Genomic DNA, 14,674 nt, shown 5'->3' on the forward strand with positions numbered 1-14,674 from the left:
CTGTGATCGACCGTGGCTGCTGTGGCTCTGTGGGTCTTCTCAGCCTGGCTGGGGGGCTTCTTTGCCTCCCTCCAGCTGTGTGCCCGGCCTGGAGGCTGCGGTCTGTGACCGGCTCCCGGTGCAGACGGCTCCGTGTGATAGTGTTCCCTCACCTGGCTCATGTGTGTTTATGTGTGTGTGTGTGGGGGGAGGGGATGTGTGTGTATGTATCCATGACGGCTTATGTTAATGAGAGTGTGGGGAGTGAATTGGAGGGCGGGATGGGGAGGGCTGCTTTTAACCATGTAAAGCATTTCTGTATGAAAAGTGCTTTATAAATAAAGATTGATTGATTGATTGATTGTTAAGTACTAGATGCTAGAAGAGTCATTTTTTATAACAGGGACAAAATCCACATTTGGATATTGCAGGGCCAGAACTGGAGTTAATCTCGAGATTGAAATCCAAGATAAGGTGGTTCAGGTTTGGTCTTTGTTTTCATTCCCTTATTCATTTGTCATTTCTTTTATTCAGTACCTCTGCCAAGGAAGTTTGGTCTTTGGTAGCATGCGTGCGTGTCTGTCTGTAAAGACGATAGCTCAAAAAGTTTTGAATGAACTTTGCAGGGAGGTAGAGCGGAGTCACGTTGACTTTCCAAGATCTTCAAGGTCAGCTTCAAGATTTATTGGTCGAAAGCACCAAAAACTACTTGGTTAGGTTAGATAGAAGATCATAGTTTAGGCTGAAATACACCCTTTAAGTCATCACTGGCACAAAAAGATGTCTTGACGGGTTCTTTGTGAGAAGCCTTGAGCAACCTTGTGCAACACCAGCTCCTTTGACAGGACAACACCAGTGACAGCGTGGGAATGGGAAAACTCTAACCATGTGCAGAGTTCTTGAAGATCTCTACGCAGCTTTTTCAAATTTCCATAAATCACTAGAATGTCTACAGGTAACAAACAGTTCTGCTGGAAACATCACCACATACACCCTCTCCCTTACCTGGATAGTGGGTGGTGAGCGCTGTTTGCGGGTGGTTGTGGTAGACAAGGTGGTGGTAGTCTCTATAAAGGTGGTGGACATCTCTGGCGGTACCGAGGTGGTGGTGCGCGCCGCACCCCGGCTAGTGGGGACGTCGCCCACCAGCCGCACGCTGCCGTTCACCTTGATGTTAATGTGGCCCTCGGCGGCCATGTTGAGGACTTTGAGGCCATTGTAGTAGAGGCCGGAGAGCTGGCCCTGGTAGGGCCGCTTCCGGTCGTTTCCACCGATAGAGATAGTGGCCTGGGTGTTGAAGATCGTCAACTGCCGGCCTGGCGCGGGAGGGAAAAGCGTTGATAAGCTTAAGAGATGATAATCTAATGTAACAATAACATTAAACTTTCATTGCAAGACAGATGCGGTGATAGAGAACGTTTGATGAAATGTCTTGTTTCCCTGATTAAAAGAAGTTGCAGATGGTTTTCAAACTGTAATGATGACGCAACCTGGCTTTGTACTGAAAAAAGTATCTACAGCTGCCCTACTTTTTACCTACTGCTGAGCACATTTTGTACAATAAGTAGATTTCAAACTGCTGCTAGAGCTGAAACAGATACACTTGTCACAGCAGCAGCAGTGTTGTAACACTTTCCACAGCTTTGTTGTTATTCTGTGGACAAAAGGGTCTCGAGCAATAAGTACAGCATGTATATGGGGAATAATGTGCAATGCCCAGTTGCTACAATTCATGTGATTTTCATTAGGAGAAGCCCAAATATCATTATCAAAACACACTGCTCATGCATTCCCAATGAAAGAAAAGCACAGCAAACTTTCACAATGCAGGAATCATAATTAAAAATCTCCATTGTATAATTTACAGACATATAACACCGCAAGCCCGCTACATTTGTTTGTTATGTAATACATAATACATTAGGTATGAAATGGCAGGGGCAACGTTCATATCACAGAAAAATGAAATAGCACGTGTGGAGTCATGCATGCAGCGGTAATGGGATTTTTTTTCCAAACCTGCCTTGTTTTACAGTTGTTAAAGGGACTTTATGATGAAGTTATGCTGATGTTTATGTGCAATGAATTTTAAAAGCAGTTTATGATATTTTTATGATGGATTAAGCACCAGAAAAAACAAAGGGGGAAACAGACTTCTTCTTTTTCTGGGAAAATCCCCACAAAATGTTCAATACGAACAAGGTGCTGGTTTTAATCTAACGACTGGAAAAGAAAAAAAGCACAGCTCTATCAGGGCACAGTGCACCTTGGCAGGCGCGCTGTGACGCTTTGCCGTCAAAAAGGCTCCAATTAGCTCTCCATCGCCAAACAAGTGAGAATTTTATTGTGTTTGATGTGTTTAAGTACAATCAGATGAATTACAGCAGGGAGAGGCACCTGCTGTTTGGAAAGTTTTCAGGGGGATATGCCCACTGATTAATTTGTTCTCAAACATTGCAGAGGATTTGAGCCAAGGGAGTTAATTCTCCTCTCAAAACAATCGGCCGACTGTTGCGGCATAGATAATAATGCATAATGCCTCCGCCTAGTCAATTTTGCACAAAAGATTAGCAGCACTTGATATTTCATATCTTGTTGTTGCACTGTTTACAAAATCACTTCCCAGTCCCTTTAACTAGACACCATGGTTCAACTTTTTTTTTTTAAAGATGACAATGACAGAAAAAGGGACAAGAAATAATAAAAAGAAGCATCATAAAAACTGAACCAAAGGGAAAGGACGAAAAGGCTAAAAACACAAACAAAATAAAACAAATTGCTTTGGTTTACTGGTTTTTTAAAGGGTTTAAGGGATGGTTATTCATTCTCAGAGGTTGAAAGGGAACAAGCCGATGAAATGACAGAAAATAAAGAACATTCTAGAAGTTCGATAAAGATTTACCTTTGTCCTGAAGCCAATCTTCTACTGGCCGGGTATATTTGAACGGGATTTTCTTATTTGCCATTTGATAGCGCTCAATGTCGCTGTTGCCTTTAAAGTTTGAAAGTTTAACAAACAGCTTCAAACAGTTGGCAACAGCAACAGACATCACACATTTATACAGTGGTTTATGAAGAGTTTTATCTTTGTTTAGAAATATTTATAAAAGCTTTATGATATATATGAATATATATGTATATTTCTTTTACCCCAAAGTAGCGTTACTTTAGTGGAAATTTTTTAAAACTCATATTTATACAGCACACTCCACACACAGCAGCAATGAGGAAAAACAAACTGTAGGGAAAGAAAAATCCTGCAAGAAGAAGTCAAAACACAGGAAATGCATCACATCTACGTCATTTTACATAATAGAGACAAAAGGAAGGAGATCAAGTGGTTAAAAAGGCAGACATGCATAAAGTGCCTTTCTCTGAAGCAAATTGGAGGTAATTTATGTGCACTAATTCTCCCACTGGACACCACCTGCTTTCACATTTCAAGGGCCAAGGAACGATTTGGTGGGGTAGCTACTTGGAGGGAATGAGTGTGTAGCAGCTTTTGAGGGGAAAAGGAGGCAACATTAGATGAGGAGGTGGTAATTTGAAGCACAGCAGACCTGTTTGGGGGGGGGGGTGGTAGTCCCACAGTGACACAGATTTGAAGAGGACAATGCATACAAATGAGATCATTACTGACATAGTGGGAGGCTTTTTGGGTTCAAAGAAACACCAAAAGAACGCAACCACCTCTTCTGGGAATGTTCCTGTTGGGCTGGAGGTATATAACAGTAGTGTAATAATAATAGCCTCACTTATGCAGGGAATCTGGAGCCTGTACTGAGTATTTCTGGCATCATTTACAAATTTCCTTTGTGAATGTGCCGGGATGCAACATTTTGTCTGACAAACAGGGATCCTCTCCCTTTGAAAGGTGCCGCGGATCTGTCGACAGCGAGAATGGAGACGTACAAGTCCGTCTTCAAACATTTTGAGGTCTAACAAAAGAGACGAATGGCAGTGTGATGTCACTCAGTATCCAGAAGGAAAGGGATTTGGAGGAAGAAAGAAGAAAGGCACTGGCACTGACTCATTTACAGTATAATACAACTGAAAGGGCAAAGCTTCACCTGCCAGTGTGTTTAGTTTGGAGCTTTTGAACGTGCTTACATTCACGCCCTCGTTCTGACACCCGCCCGGGTTGTATTTCATTTTCTTTCTTGGTTTGGCAATAAGCTACATTCGGTGTAAGTCACCACTGCTCTGACCTGCTGACTAAACTTCCATAACATTACGCGCGAACGCGCCACAACTGCATAAAACCGTGAGCTCGTACCAGTTTCCCTTCCCTCTCTCTTTTCTGTCTTCCTTGCGTTCTTTGCTACCTTTCACAGAAAAAAAACATCCAAGTGCTCAGTTTACAGCCAGCTGGGATGGAGTGTAGATATGGCTGCAAGGGAGCTCAAGGAGCTAAACGAATGTTTCTGCAGTGTGCCAGCAGGTTAATCAGCTACTAGCAGGACTCCCTCCCCATTCCTTTGATCTCAAGCAGGTTTCAGGTGGCAGCCAAATACACTCTCCTCTGGACAAGGGCCACAGAGGGAGGCAAGATGTTCGTGTTTGAAATCAGAGGACGCTCGGAAAAGGTTTGGAGTTTGATCGAGCGAGCCGGGAAACACGGGGGGAGGGTGGATGAGTGCCATCGACAAATAATCTCTTCGCATTCTTTCTGCTTTGTCTTTTCCATAAAGTCTCAAACGTAGCCTCACGTCGTCCTTTAGACGAAGTGGAATCACGAGACTGAGAGGAAGACGGAGAAGAAGCTGTAAGTTTGCTGTGCATTGCTAATGGCGTGGTCTCAGGTATAGCTCTTACATTGTTCTAGGTGATTAATGAGGTGACAGTCCCCACGTAATGAATACACCACCAGCTAATTGTCCAACTAATGAGAAAATTCTCTCTAGTTTGTCAATTTGATATTCAATTTCTAGAGGTGACTTCAGAATGGATGACCTTGCCAATAAAAGCACTACTGTTTATTAAAAAGTCAGTCTACTAAGGGTTTCAGTTTTTCCCCCTAAACATAGTGGACAGATATTTCCTGCCAGTGCACTGAGGAGAGAGACGAATGAGCAATCTGACATTATAATATGTCTGATGTTCTTTAAAGCCAGAGAACCGGTTTCATTTTCAGTCAACGTCCATAATGAAAACAAGCAAAAGAAAAACTGTATATTTGTAGGGCGAGAAACAAACACCCATCAGTACGGACAGCTATAGAATAGAATAGAATAGAATAGAATAGCCTTTATTGTCATTGTACAGAGTACAACGAAATTGGAGTGCCACTCCCTTGGTGCAAGTTTCAATAATAAATATAAATGTAAAATATAAAAAGTACAAAAAAAACAATCGTAAGTACTCAAACAATAGTATGTACAATATATACAGGATAGCAGCATTAATATGATGACAGCGAAGGTGGAGCTACTTTGGAAATGGGTTACAAAAGGGCTTGCAGAGGCAGCAGCAGCTCTGTGATCAGCTGATCTTCCAGGAATCTTACCTTAAATTTGCCAACCTTAACTCAAGCTAACTTAGCTATGTTTGCTTTGGTTTTGGTATTAGTCAGTCGAAAGCTAACCCAACCAGGACACTTTCATTTTGCTTGTACAGGAAGGCCGCCTCATGGGTGAGTTTGTCGTCCGTCTCTTCTCTCTGTGTTTCTGCAGGGCCTTAAAAGGTAAAGTGTGATAACACCACACAGCCCTTATAGAGAAGACCAGGTGAATATAAATATTTACGTATGTTTATCATTATTATATTATTTTGCTGCGAGCTTATGCGCACGTTGCCGGCTTTTACTTCGGCCCCGCTGCATGCCATCACTGTTTTTTTCCTCCTAGCCAAAACAGTGTCTCGGTTTTTTCCCTTTGGTGGCAGCCATTCAGTCAACACAAACACTGGCACGGTGACAGTCGTCTGCTGGTCGGTTGCTTCGTTCTCTGCAGTTGGTTGCCAGACTAATCTCACCGGGGTTCCATCACAGGGCCAGTGCTGAGAGCGCATCAAAACTGTGAAAATGGCCACCATGACAGGCTCCTGGCATTCTCTCTATTTGGGGATGATGAGTACATTTGATATAGTGTGGCCCTGTCCAGAAATCATCATTCCACAGCTCAACTCCACAGCTCGCCACCGCAGCCCCCTGGTAATGATTATCTCGCACAAGCCACCTTCTTTCCCATCTACACCTGACTTTCATCTCTGTTTCTCCTCCTCGCTCCCTGGTTATTCATCCGTGCACTCAAGCTTTTTTCCATTCTCTCGTTCTCTTCGGCACACTGTCCATCCAGCGATATTCCAGCTCCTTCATCTGCTCCCGCTATTCTCCGTCTCCCAGACTCAGCAATCAGCTCTCTTTGCTCTTCTTGGCTGAATCCGGTCTCTACAGCTGCAGCCACAATTTATCTACCTTTCACTCACTTTCTCTTCTTCTGTGCCCGTCTACATGTCAGCTCTTTCTCACTTTTTGTCGACGTATTCCATTAAACGCTTCTGTATTCCTTCACCGGTTGCACTTCTTTTCTATTCACCCACGTCCCTTCTTTTTCTCCTGCACGCCTGCCCCCGATCTTCCTTCCATTCTCTCTCGGGCGTCAGACGAAGCCAGGGAGTAAATTCATCATTTATCAGGTCGCTCTGAAATTTATGGTGCTGAAAAGATGAATTAGATTGGCGGCTTGTACACTCGGCTTAGTCTGAGTTGTGAGAGCGACAAAGATTGTGTCTCAGATAGGGCTAATCATGTTTGGCCCCAGGGACGCGTGGGGATTTATCTCGCTCCTGAGGAATTGTTTTGTCTGTATTTCAAGACAAAGATTGGCAGATATTTTGAAACCGTGCAACTCATTGTGTCTGTTTCAGGTTGTGGGAGTCGCAACATTGTGCGCATCAGCGTGTGGATGAAAGTAATCGTGTTTTCGAGCGTTCGTGTGTCTGAAAATGAACACAAGGCTGTTCTGGCTATGACCAACCCCTTGTACCCATCACAAATGATGGACCACACACAAACACGCACGCACACGGACATACTTTCCCCAAGGCACTAGCAGAGTAGTTAGGCCAATGGTCATTCATCTGAGACAACGCCTGGACCTCAGCCAGCTCGAGGCAACGTGCGATGCACAATCTCCGCCTGGCTCGGTCTAATAATTCTTTGATTCAAAGATTCGAACTCACGCAAATAAAAAAAGAGATCATGTAATCCGAAATCAAAGAGTGCAGGGATTCGGAGTGTTATATAAGGAAATTGGAAGCCTCTCACTAGACAAAGACAAGTCCCTGCAGTAATGTGGGTTGTCACACAAGTACACAGGACTGCGAGAAAGATACGTAGCCACGATGAGCACCGACTCGAAAAAGGCGGAGAAACACGGATAAAAAGGAATTTGAGGACAAAAACAGAACAGAGATCTGAGAGGGCACTGTTAGAGGGGGAGAATAATTAGAGAAAGGAAGACAAAAGCAGTCAACGCATACATTCGACGCCCACACGCAAACACGCGCGCGCGTAAGCTGCCGAAGCCTCGTGGAAACGCTCCAGTGTGGGATCAGAGCGGGTGTACTGTTATAGAGAAGAATGGGGCTGTGAAGTGCACAAGTTCTTTTCCGTCTTGTTTCTTAACACAGGTTGCATTAAAGTGTGGATTTTTTTTATCAGTGAAAGCAGTTTTGTTTAAGTCACCTTTGATACTGACAATATCAAGTTCTGAGCGCTTGTGTACTGGGCACGCTCAGCTTGACACTAAGGTTATCCATCCTATCTCTCTGTACAGCGTGCACTGCCTTCCATGTTTTGAGCAGACCTCAGCAGAAATGGAAGAAAAGACAGTTTAAATTATTGAAACTATTTATTTATTATATTTTTGGCTGTCAGCTATGGTAGCACTGAATGCTAAATAATGAGACGGGAACAAAGGAGAACTAAGCTGAGAGGAGAGCCCAGTAACACTGCAGAAAAACAAACAGACAATCAGACAGTGTGTAGCAGTTTGCATAATTCATTCAGTTATTTAATAAAATGTTCCTGTTCTTCAGCCGCGTGTCAGAATTAGCTTCACTGCCTGTGTTTAATCTTACTGCAAAGGGAACCCTTCAACCTGTTTGCTTCACTGGGAGAAAGACGGGACCTGTTCAGGGTGGACGCTGCCTCTCATCCTATGACAGCGGGGATAGGCTGCGGTCTCGCAGTGACCCCGAACTGAATAAATGGTTATGATTACGGCTGGATGGATAGGAGATAGATACCATATCACCCCAATAGAGCATGTCGCTCCCAGGCTACTGGCTTACGTGTGCTTCTTAGGATATTTAGAAGACGAGGCTTTCACGCACCTCTTCCATGGAACCAGCTCCCAGTTTGGATTCAGGACACAGACACTATCTCTAATTTTAAGACTTAAAACTTTCCTTTTTGCTAAAGCATATAGTTAGGGCTGGACCTTTTTACACGTCTCTGCATTTAATCATTAGTTATTACAAATCTCTGCCTCCCCTCAACCCAAAAAGGTCACAGCAGGGCCACCTGGCTCCCTGAGCCTGGTTCTTATGGAGGTTTCTTCCTGTTAAAAGGGAGTTTTTCCTTCCTTCTGTCGCCGTGCTTGCTCATAGGGGTCATATGATTGTTGCAGGGTCTCTACCTTATAATACAAAGCTCCTTGAGGTTACTTTTGTTGTGATTTGACACTATATAGTAAAATGATTATGTTATTATTTATATTTATAATAAAATTACAATCTAATGCAATCCATTACATTTCTGTACCATACCGGCTTACTGTGACTGGTTCTCTTACAGTTAACGATGGTAATATGGCTTTAGCATCAAAGTGCAGGGATGCCAAACTCAGGCTACGTCCACACGGGTATTTTTGAAAACGCAGATTTTTCTGTGCGTTTGCGCCTTTCGTCCACACGTAAACGCCGTTTTCGGTCACTGTAAACGGAGATTTTTAAAAACTCCTGCCAGGGTGGAGATTTTTGAAAACTCCGTTTTTGCGTTTACGTGTGGACGAGGAAAACGGAGAAAAGGCAGCGTCAAAGGTGTGCGCCTTTTTTGACGTCACACTGTGCGCCGGGTTACTGTTTCGCTGAAATGAATTTCTACCATGGCGGACGTAGACAAAATACGGTTACTGTTAATTGTTCTCTCTGCAGTGTTTAAATGCTTACATACACACACAGTTACTGTCCTCCACACATACGACTCGGTTCTGCTTCTATGCCCCAGCTTTGTTTACTCTTTCCCGCCGAGGCTTCTAGACTTCTGATTGGCCAACATTTCTACACGGTTAGGAATATAGCGCCACCTGCTGCTCTGGCATGTTCATAGCAGCGTTTTCCTTCATTTCTGCCTTTACGTGTGGACGGGATTATTTTTTAAAACGAAAACGGAAAATCTCCGTTTTTAAAAATACCCGTGTACATGCGTCACATTCAGCTTACTTTGATCATAAGTGGGCCGGACAAGTGAAACTCGCCTTTCTGTCAGTGTAAAGATGTTTAACTATACATTAAATCCCTCATATATATTAATATAAGAAAAAAGTGTAATTTGTGTAGAAAATGACAGACGTCTGTCAGCAGAGTTTAAACTGACAATCTTTAACATAAACAAAAAAACTGAAGTTAGCTCAGTGCCTGGACAGTCCTGTCCCCTCCAGGCGAGGAGGTGTTTATCAGTATGAAACCCATGAAAGCACAATTAAAATATGACAGGCCCTTCTTCACACTTCCCACAATTCAGTGGGCCAGATTGGAATTTATTTTCTGGACTGATCCTGGCCCCCGAGCCTTATATTTGACACCCATGTTATATTGGAACACGCTACCACTCAAAAGTTTGTGTTCACTTAGAATTTTCCTTGATTTCGAATAAAATAAATGAATATACAAACGTGCACTTAATGACAAATTAAGTGCACGTTTTAATGGAACATGTACGTAGGAGTACAGACGCCCATGTTCAGAGATCCTCACCTCCGGTGTTCAAATAGCACTTACGTGATGTAAGCTCATCATTTGAAAAATTCTAATTGATCATTATAAGAATTCGTAACCAATTATTCTGGCGCAGATGAAAACTCTTCAGCTCATTAAAGAAGGAATGAAATTGCCTCGCTGAGTGTCCCCCACCCAAACTTCCTTCCGAAGCTCATCAGAGTAACGGCTTTCTGTAACGTTATTCCAAAGACTGAATCTTACAACAGCTTCAATTAAAACAATCTTGTGGCTGCTGCTTAAGGAAGATTTGGTGCAATTTCATAGTCAGTGTTAAAAATGAGGCTGAAATAAGCAAAGAAACACCAAAGTTGTGGAGTTATGAAATCGTCCGTTATTTAGAAGCACGTCATGCTGTCAGAACTGGCTGCTGCCATTTGAAGTGAATCCTAATGTCTCAATGCTTTTGTTGGCCAACTCTCTAAACACTGTTGTTAAGACGTCCAATTTACACACCTCAGGCCTATTTTGTAAGCGGCTCTGACTGACAAGCAAACCACCAACACCTTTGTCCTCACCTATTCCCCCACCAGGGAGAGGGCATGCCCAGATCCGGTAACTGTTTATTGAGCGGCCTGAGAGCCTCGTGGCAGCTACTGCCTTCAAGTTAAGCATTAGAAGTGTGAGAAGGCAGTCGATGAGTCTGGACCCTAACATGTAATTACTCACGAGATGACAACCCCTTTACAAAGGAGGGAGGGCGAGGGAAAAAAATCAATCATCGTTGAATTACTATCACTGAATGTCCTGCAAATTACCTGTGCAGAAGAGAAAAAGAAATTACCACGCATTCGATCCGCCGACCTCAACTCCATCTCAAGACAATGGCAGGCGGACAGAAAAGGGAACAAACCTCAGTGGGATCGCTTGAAAGAAATCCACAGCTAAACTTCTTTCTGCTGTGCATTCCTGAAGCGGAGATGTAAACCTTAACGACCATTTAGCAGTGACTCCTGAGCTTTGCTGGCTTTGGATCACAGATTCCGGCATACGTATTGGCAGAAGCTAAGGAAACAAGCACTGCATGCTTATGCAAGCAGGCCCTTTGAGGTAATTATGAAGGTGGTAGGCGTTCAATTCCTATCCCAAACTGATGGCTATTAAAGATGAAGAACGGTCGAACTATTGCGCGATCCACAGTCGGGAACATAAGAGACATGACACTACCTCTGTGCAGCAATCGCGCCCGCTTCTGCCTGATTAATTCAATTTCTTCATCGAGCGCTGCGCACACGCGAGCGCCAATGTGTACGCCACGGAGATGTCACTTGTGTGCGCGCTGCGGAGTTTCTCAGTATTTCGCAGCGTTACTGCAGCTGAAATGCGGTTATGAAACCCGTCCGACCTTATCTGCTCAAAGAAAAGCGAAAGACAGCCGGCGGCAAAAGAAAGCCAGAGACAGAAGAGATTAACGTCACCTGCGCTGGCACTGAACCAAACCACAACAGCGTGCCAGGTCACGCCAGGAGAGGATGCTGGCCTGTCATCGGTGAAGGCAAGCAGGCAAAAGGAGCATGCTGTAGGGCTGCTGAGACATAGTGAAAGGGATCGACTCATATTTGCTGGCTTCCTACGATTACGTGGTATCAACATTTCTGCATATGTTTTTTTTAAAAGCTTTCAGAACAGAATATCTCAATTATTGATGCGTGATGGCTTCTTAGATATAGCCGAGCTCATATCTCAAGGAAATTTAACATTGGCTTTTTAGTCGACATGTAATCCTGTACATTCTCGTCCTACCAGCGCGGCACAATTGTTCCACAGAGATCAATGACGTTTCATATTATCTTTTGTCATTCTTGGCTCGACTGCCACTTTGTTCCCATGTTGTCTCCCCGTGTGTCTGTTCTGTTTGACCAAGTGAAATTGAAGAGGAGGGTAATAGGAAACGAGCAAACAAAGGTAGCTTCTCCTAAGCCGGCTGACATGGAGACACAGATATCAAAGTTGAGGAGAGCCAACTCAATTTAATGGACTGTTAAGTAGAAGCAGGAGAGGATTTTTTCCCCTCCTTCTTTCCCTCTCTCACACTCTCTCACCTAGCTAGCTGAGCAGCACATATCTGTTCCAAATGGAGGGAGTGCCTGAGTCTCCAAATGGAGCGCGCTCCGTTTGATGACCCTATTTGTATTCTGCTGGTGCGCCGCTTCTGCTGACCTGGGAATGAGAGATACAGGCAGGCAGCAGCTTTATCTGGCCAACAGGCCACCCTTGGTTTCTGCCTTCAGTGCTCTCCTTGCCTGCCCGCTGACCGAATGTTGCGCAGTTAATGCGTCTTGCAAGACAAAAGATTTCAAGCTCGGTGTCCCCCCCCTCCCGTGGAGCCAAGCGTTATCGTGTTTATTGAAGGGTTTTGAAGCACATGTTACAGTACGAGTATGATGTTGGCCAGGTGATGGCCACATGCTTGTTAGTCATCTCACATATTTTACCCCGGAGAGCAAGTGAAGGTGAATCCTTTCTTCCTGCTTGTGCCCTTTGCATGATGAAATAGATGGTGTCCAGTGGTTTTAAAGCTATTACTACTAATTTACCTTGAATTACTCCAGAAAGGATTCATTGGGTTAATAACAGAATATCAAATAGACTGAGTTAAAAATGAGGTCGGTACCTGTGGGAAAGTGCTCATTGACTGGCCAGTTGTCCACCTGCAAGGTCGCATTGCCCCCGTTCCTGGTGAATCGGACCAAATGGTATTTGCCATCGTTTATCAGCGTGTTTACCTCCTTGACGCTGATGTCCACCGTTCCGATGTTGAACGTCACACCTATTTTGCCTTGTTCCTGAAACAGACACAAAGAGCACGAAAGAGTTGGTCTGACGCCATCAAACAAAGTGAGCGCTGCTTAATAAATGCAAGCGATACGAAATTGTGTGGCACCGCTGTCAGCGCGAGATGAATTTGAACCGCAGATTCCACCCACATGTATTGTTGTGCCGTAATGAATTAATTATACAATAAACTAACTGTAAAAAGTTCAATAAAGCTACTTGGATGAATGCCCCCGGCTGGTGCTAATGGTGAACTACTCAGAGAACCTGAGGACGCTAGCGCGCTACGCTTCATTATACCACTGTAATGTGATGAAAATAGGCTGCCAGCAGAGATTGTAATGATGAGTAATGCTCCCTGCAGCCTGTCACCACAAAACTGGCAGGACAGATGCTTTTTCTGCCGCGGTCCTTACAGAATGCATGAATACCATATGCTTTGTTTAGCTCTTAATGCTAAACCAGTTATACCATGTCCGTAAATCGTGATGCCCCCTCGTCATTTTCTGATTTCTCTCCCCTCGACCCCACTAATTTTCACGAGCTGCCAGAGTGTGTTTTATTGTGACTGCTTGTGTATTCATGGTCATGCAGGCGTTACAAGCAAAAGGTTTTAAAGCGGAGGCAGGGCTTGAGTGAGTGGCGATGGGGAAAGGCTGTGTTTTCTGTGTCATTTGTTTTAATCCCCCACAGGGAATCTCTCAGTGTAATTACCTTCTTTAGAAGCCCAGAGCAGTGGGACTATTTCTCATAACAAAACCAAAATTAGGAAAGCCTGAACACAGAGCAGACACATATTGCTAATTGATCAGCAGAGACACTGGCCCTGCATGGCTGACTGTGACTATACAGACCCTGATAATGTCAGGCTGAATTTGACAGTGCTCGTCAGTGTAAAGGCGCTGCAGGACTGCTACAAGTTAAATGACACAACACTTAAACCTGCTGACCTCTATTTAATTTTACAGGCTCTTCATACCTAAGAGGAGTACTTAATAAGGCCAAGCTATGCTTGATGCAGTTCCTCTTGCTGCAAGTGAGACTATATGGTGAGACTATACCACCCGATTACCAAAGGAAGCTTCACTGTACAGTAAAACAGGAAGCGTGTCATGTTTTTTCCCGGACACATTTTGCTATATTAAGTTAGTTTAACAACAAATCAAACAGCAGTGTGTCCTCATGCTGTTTGGTCAGATGTCACTGGAGCAGGTGCCTTAATGGCTGTGATTCCATTTCAGAGAACCACAAAGTCCACATTACCAGGTTGGAGGTTTGCTGTTGGATAAGCTGCTGATTCATCTGCTGGGAGAATGTGGATCATGCACTGTCGAAATCTTTTTTTCCCCACTACTTGCTTTTTACTTTATATTTTACTTGCTGGTTAGATGCTTAAACTACAAACGCCCCACTCACACAGACCTTGGGACCATCTGACAACCACTTTCAAGTGGCCGTTGTAGGTTGCAGGAAGCTACCATGAAATTGATTGCTAAAGACTGGAGTTTAACAATCAATTTCATGAGTAAAGTCTAGAGACCAATCAGTGAACCTCTGTTGCTAGGGGGTTGCTAGGGAATTCTACAGCCAGTTGTCAGTGGTTGTTGGAGGTTGTGGGCAGTTGCTTGTAATTACTTTGGTCGTAAGTGAACTGCTGTGCAGTTTGCATGGAAGACGCCAACTCGGTAGCAAAGATGCACGAAATAATCACCAAGCAGTAATGAAATTGTGAAGAGTATAACACAAATTAAAGATGACCGCAAAAACGTACAACCACAGGAGGTTTTCAGTGCAACACACTCCGAGCAGCCTGACAACAGCCACGTGACTGAAAGCTGCCACGACTCACTAACTGTTCTCTTGGTCTTAATAAGGTCGGGGTGAAGATGATGGTTAAACTCCAGCCCTTCACAACAGT

The 14,674-nt window shown here is 44.0% G+C and overlaps 1 protein-coding gene across 21 annotated transcripts in view; it reads right to left on the minus strand.

Moving 5' to 3' along the window:
* nrxn3b (neurexin 3b) overlaps positions 1-14,674 on the minus strand; it is a 328,662-nt gene that overhangs the window by 39,135 nt on the left and 274,853 nt on the right. For 13 of the 21 annotated variants that reach the window (XM_076873680.1, XM_076873687.1, XM_076873679.1 and 10 more), the window contains 3 exons: positions 12,596-12,767; positions 2,882-2,971; positions 985-1,295 (listed from right to left, as the gene is read on the minus strand). In XM_076873680.1, the coding sequence (XP_076729795.1) occupies positions 985-1,295; positions 2,882-2,971; positions 12,596-12,767 (573 nt within the window). The remainder of the gene's footprint in view (positions 1-984; positions 1,296-2,881; positions 2,972-12,595; positions 12,768-14,674) is intronic. The other 8 variants (XM_076873683.1, XM_076873682.1, XM_076873681.1 and 5 more) reach the window with 1 other exon arrangement.

Source organism: Maylandia zebra, linkage group LG15 (genome assembly GCF_041146795.1).
Source record: "Maylandia zebra isolate NMK-2024a linkage group LG15, Mzebra_GT3a, whole genome shotgun sequence".
Taxonomy (NCBI): domain Eukaryota; kingdom Metazoa; phylum Chordata; class Actinopteri; order Cichliformes; family Cichlidae; genus Maylandia; species Maylandia zebra.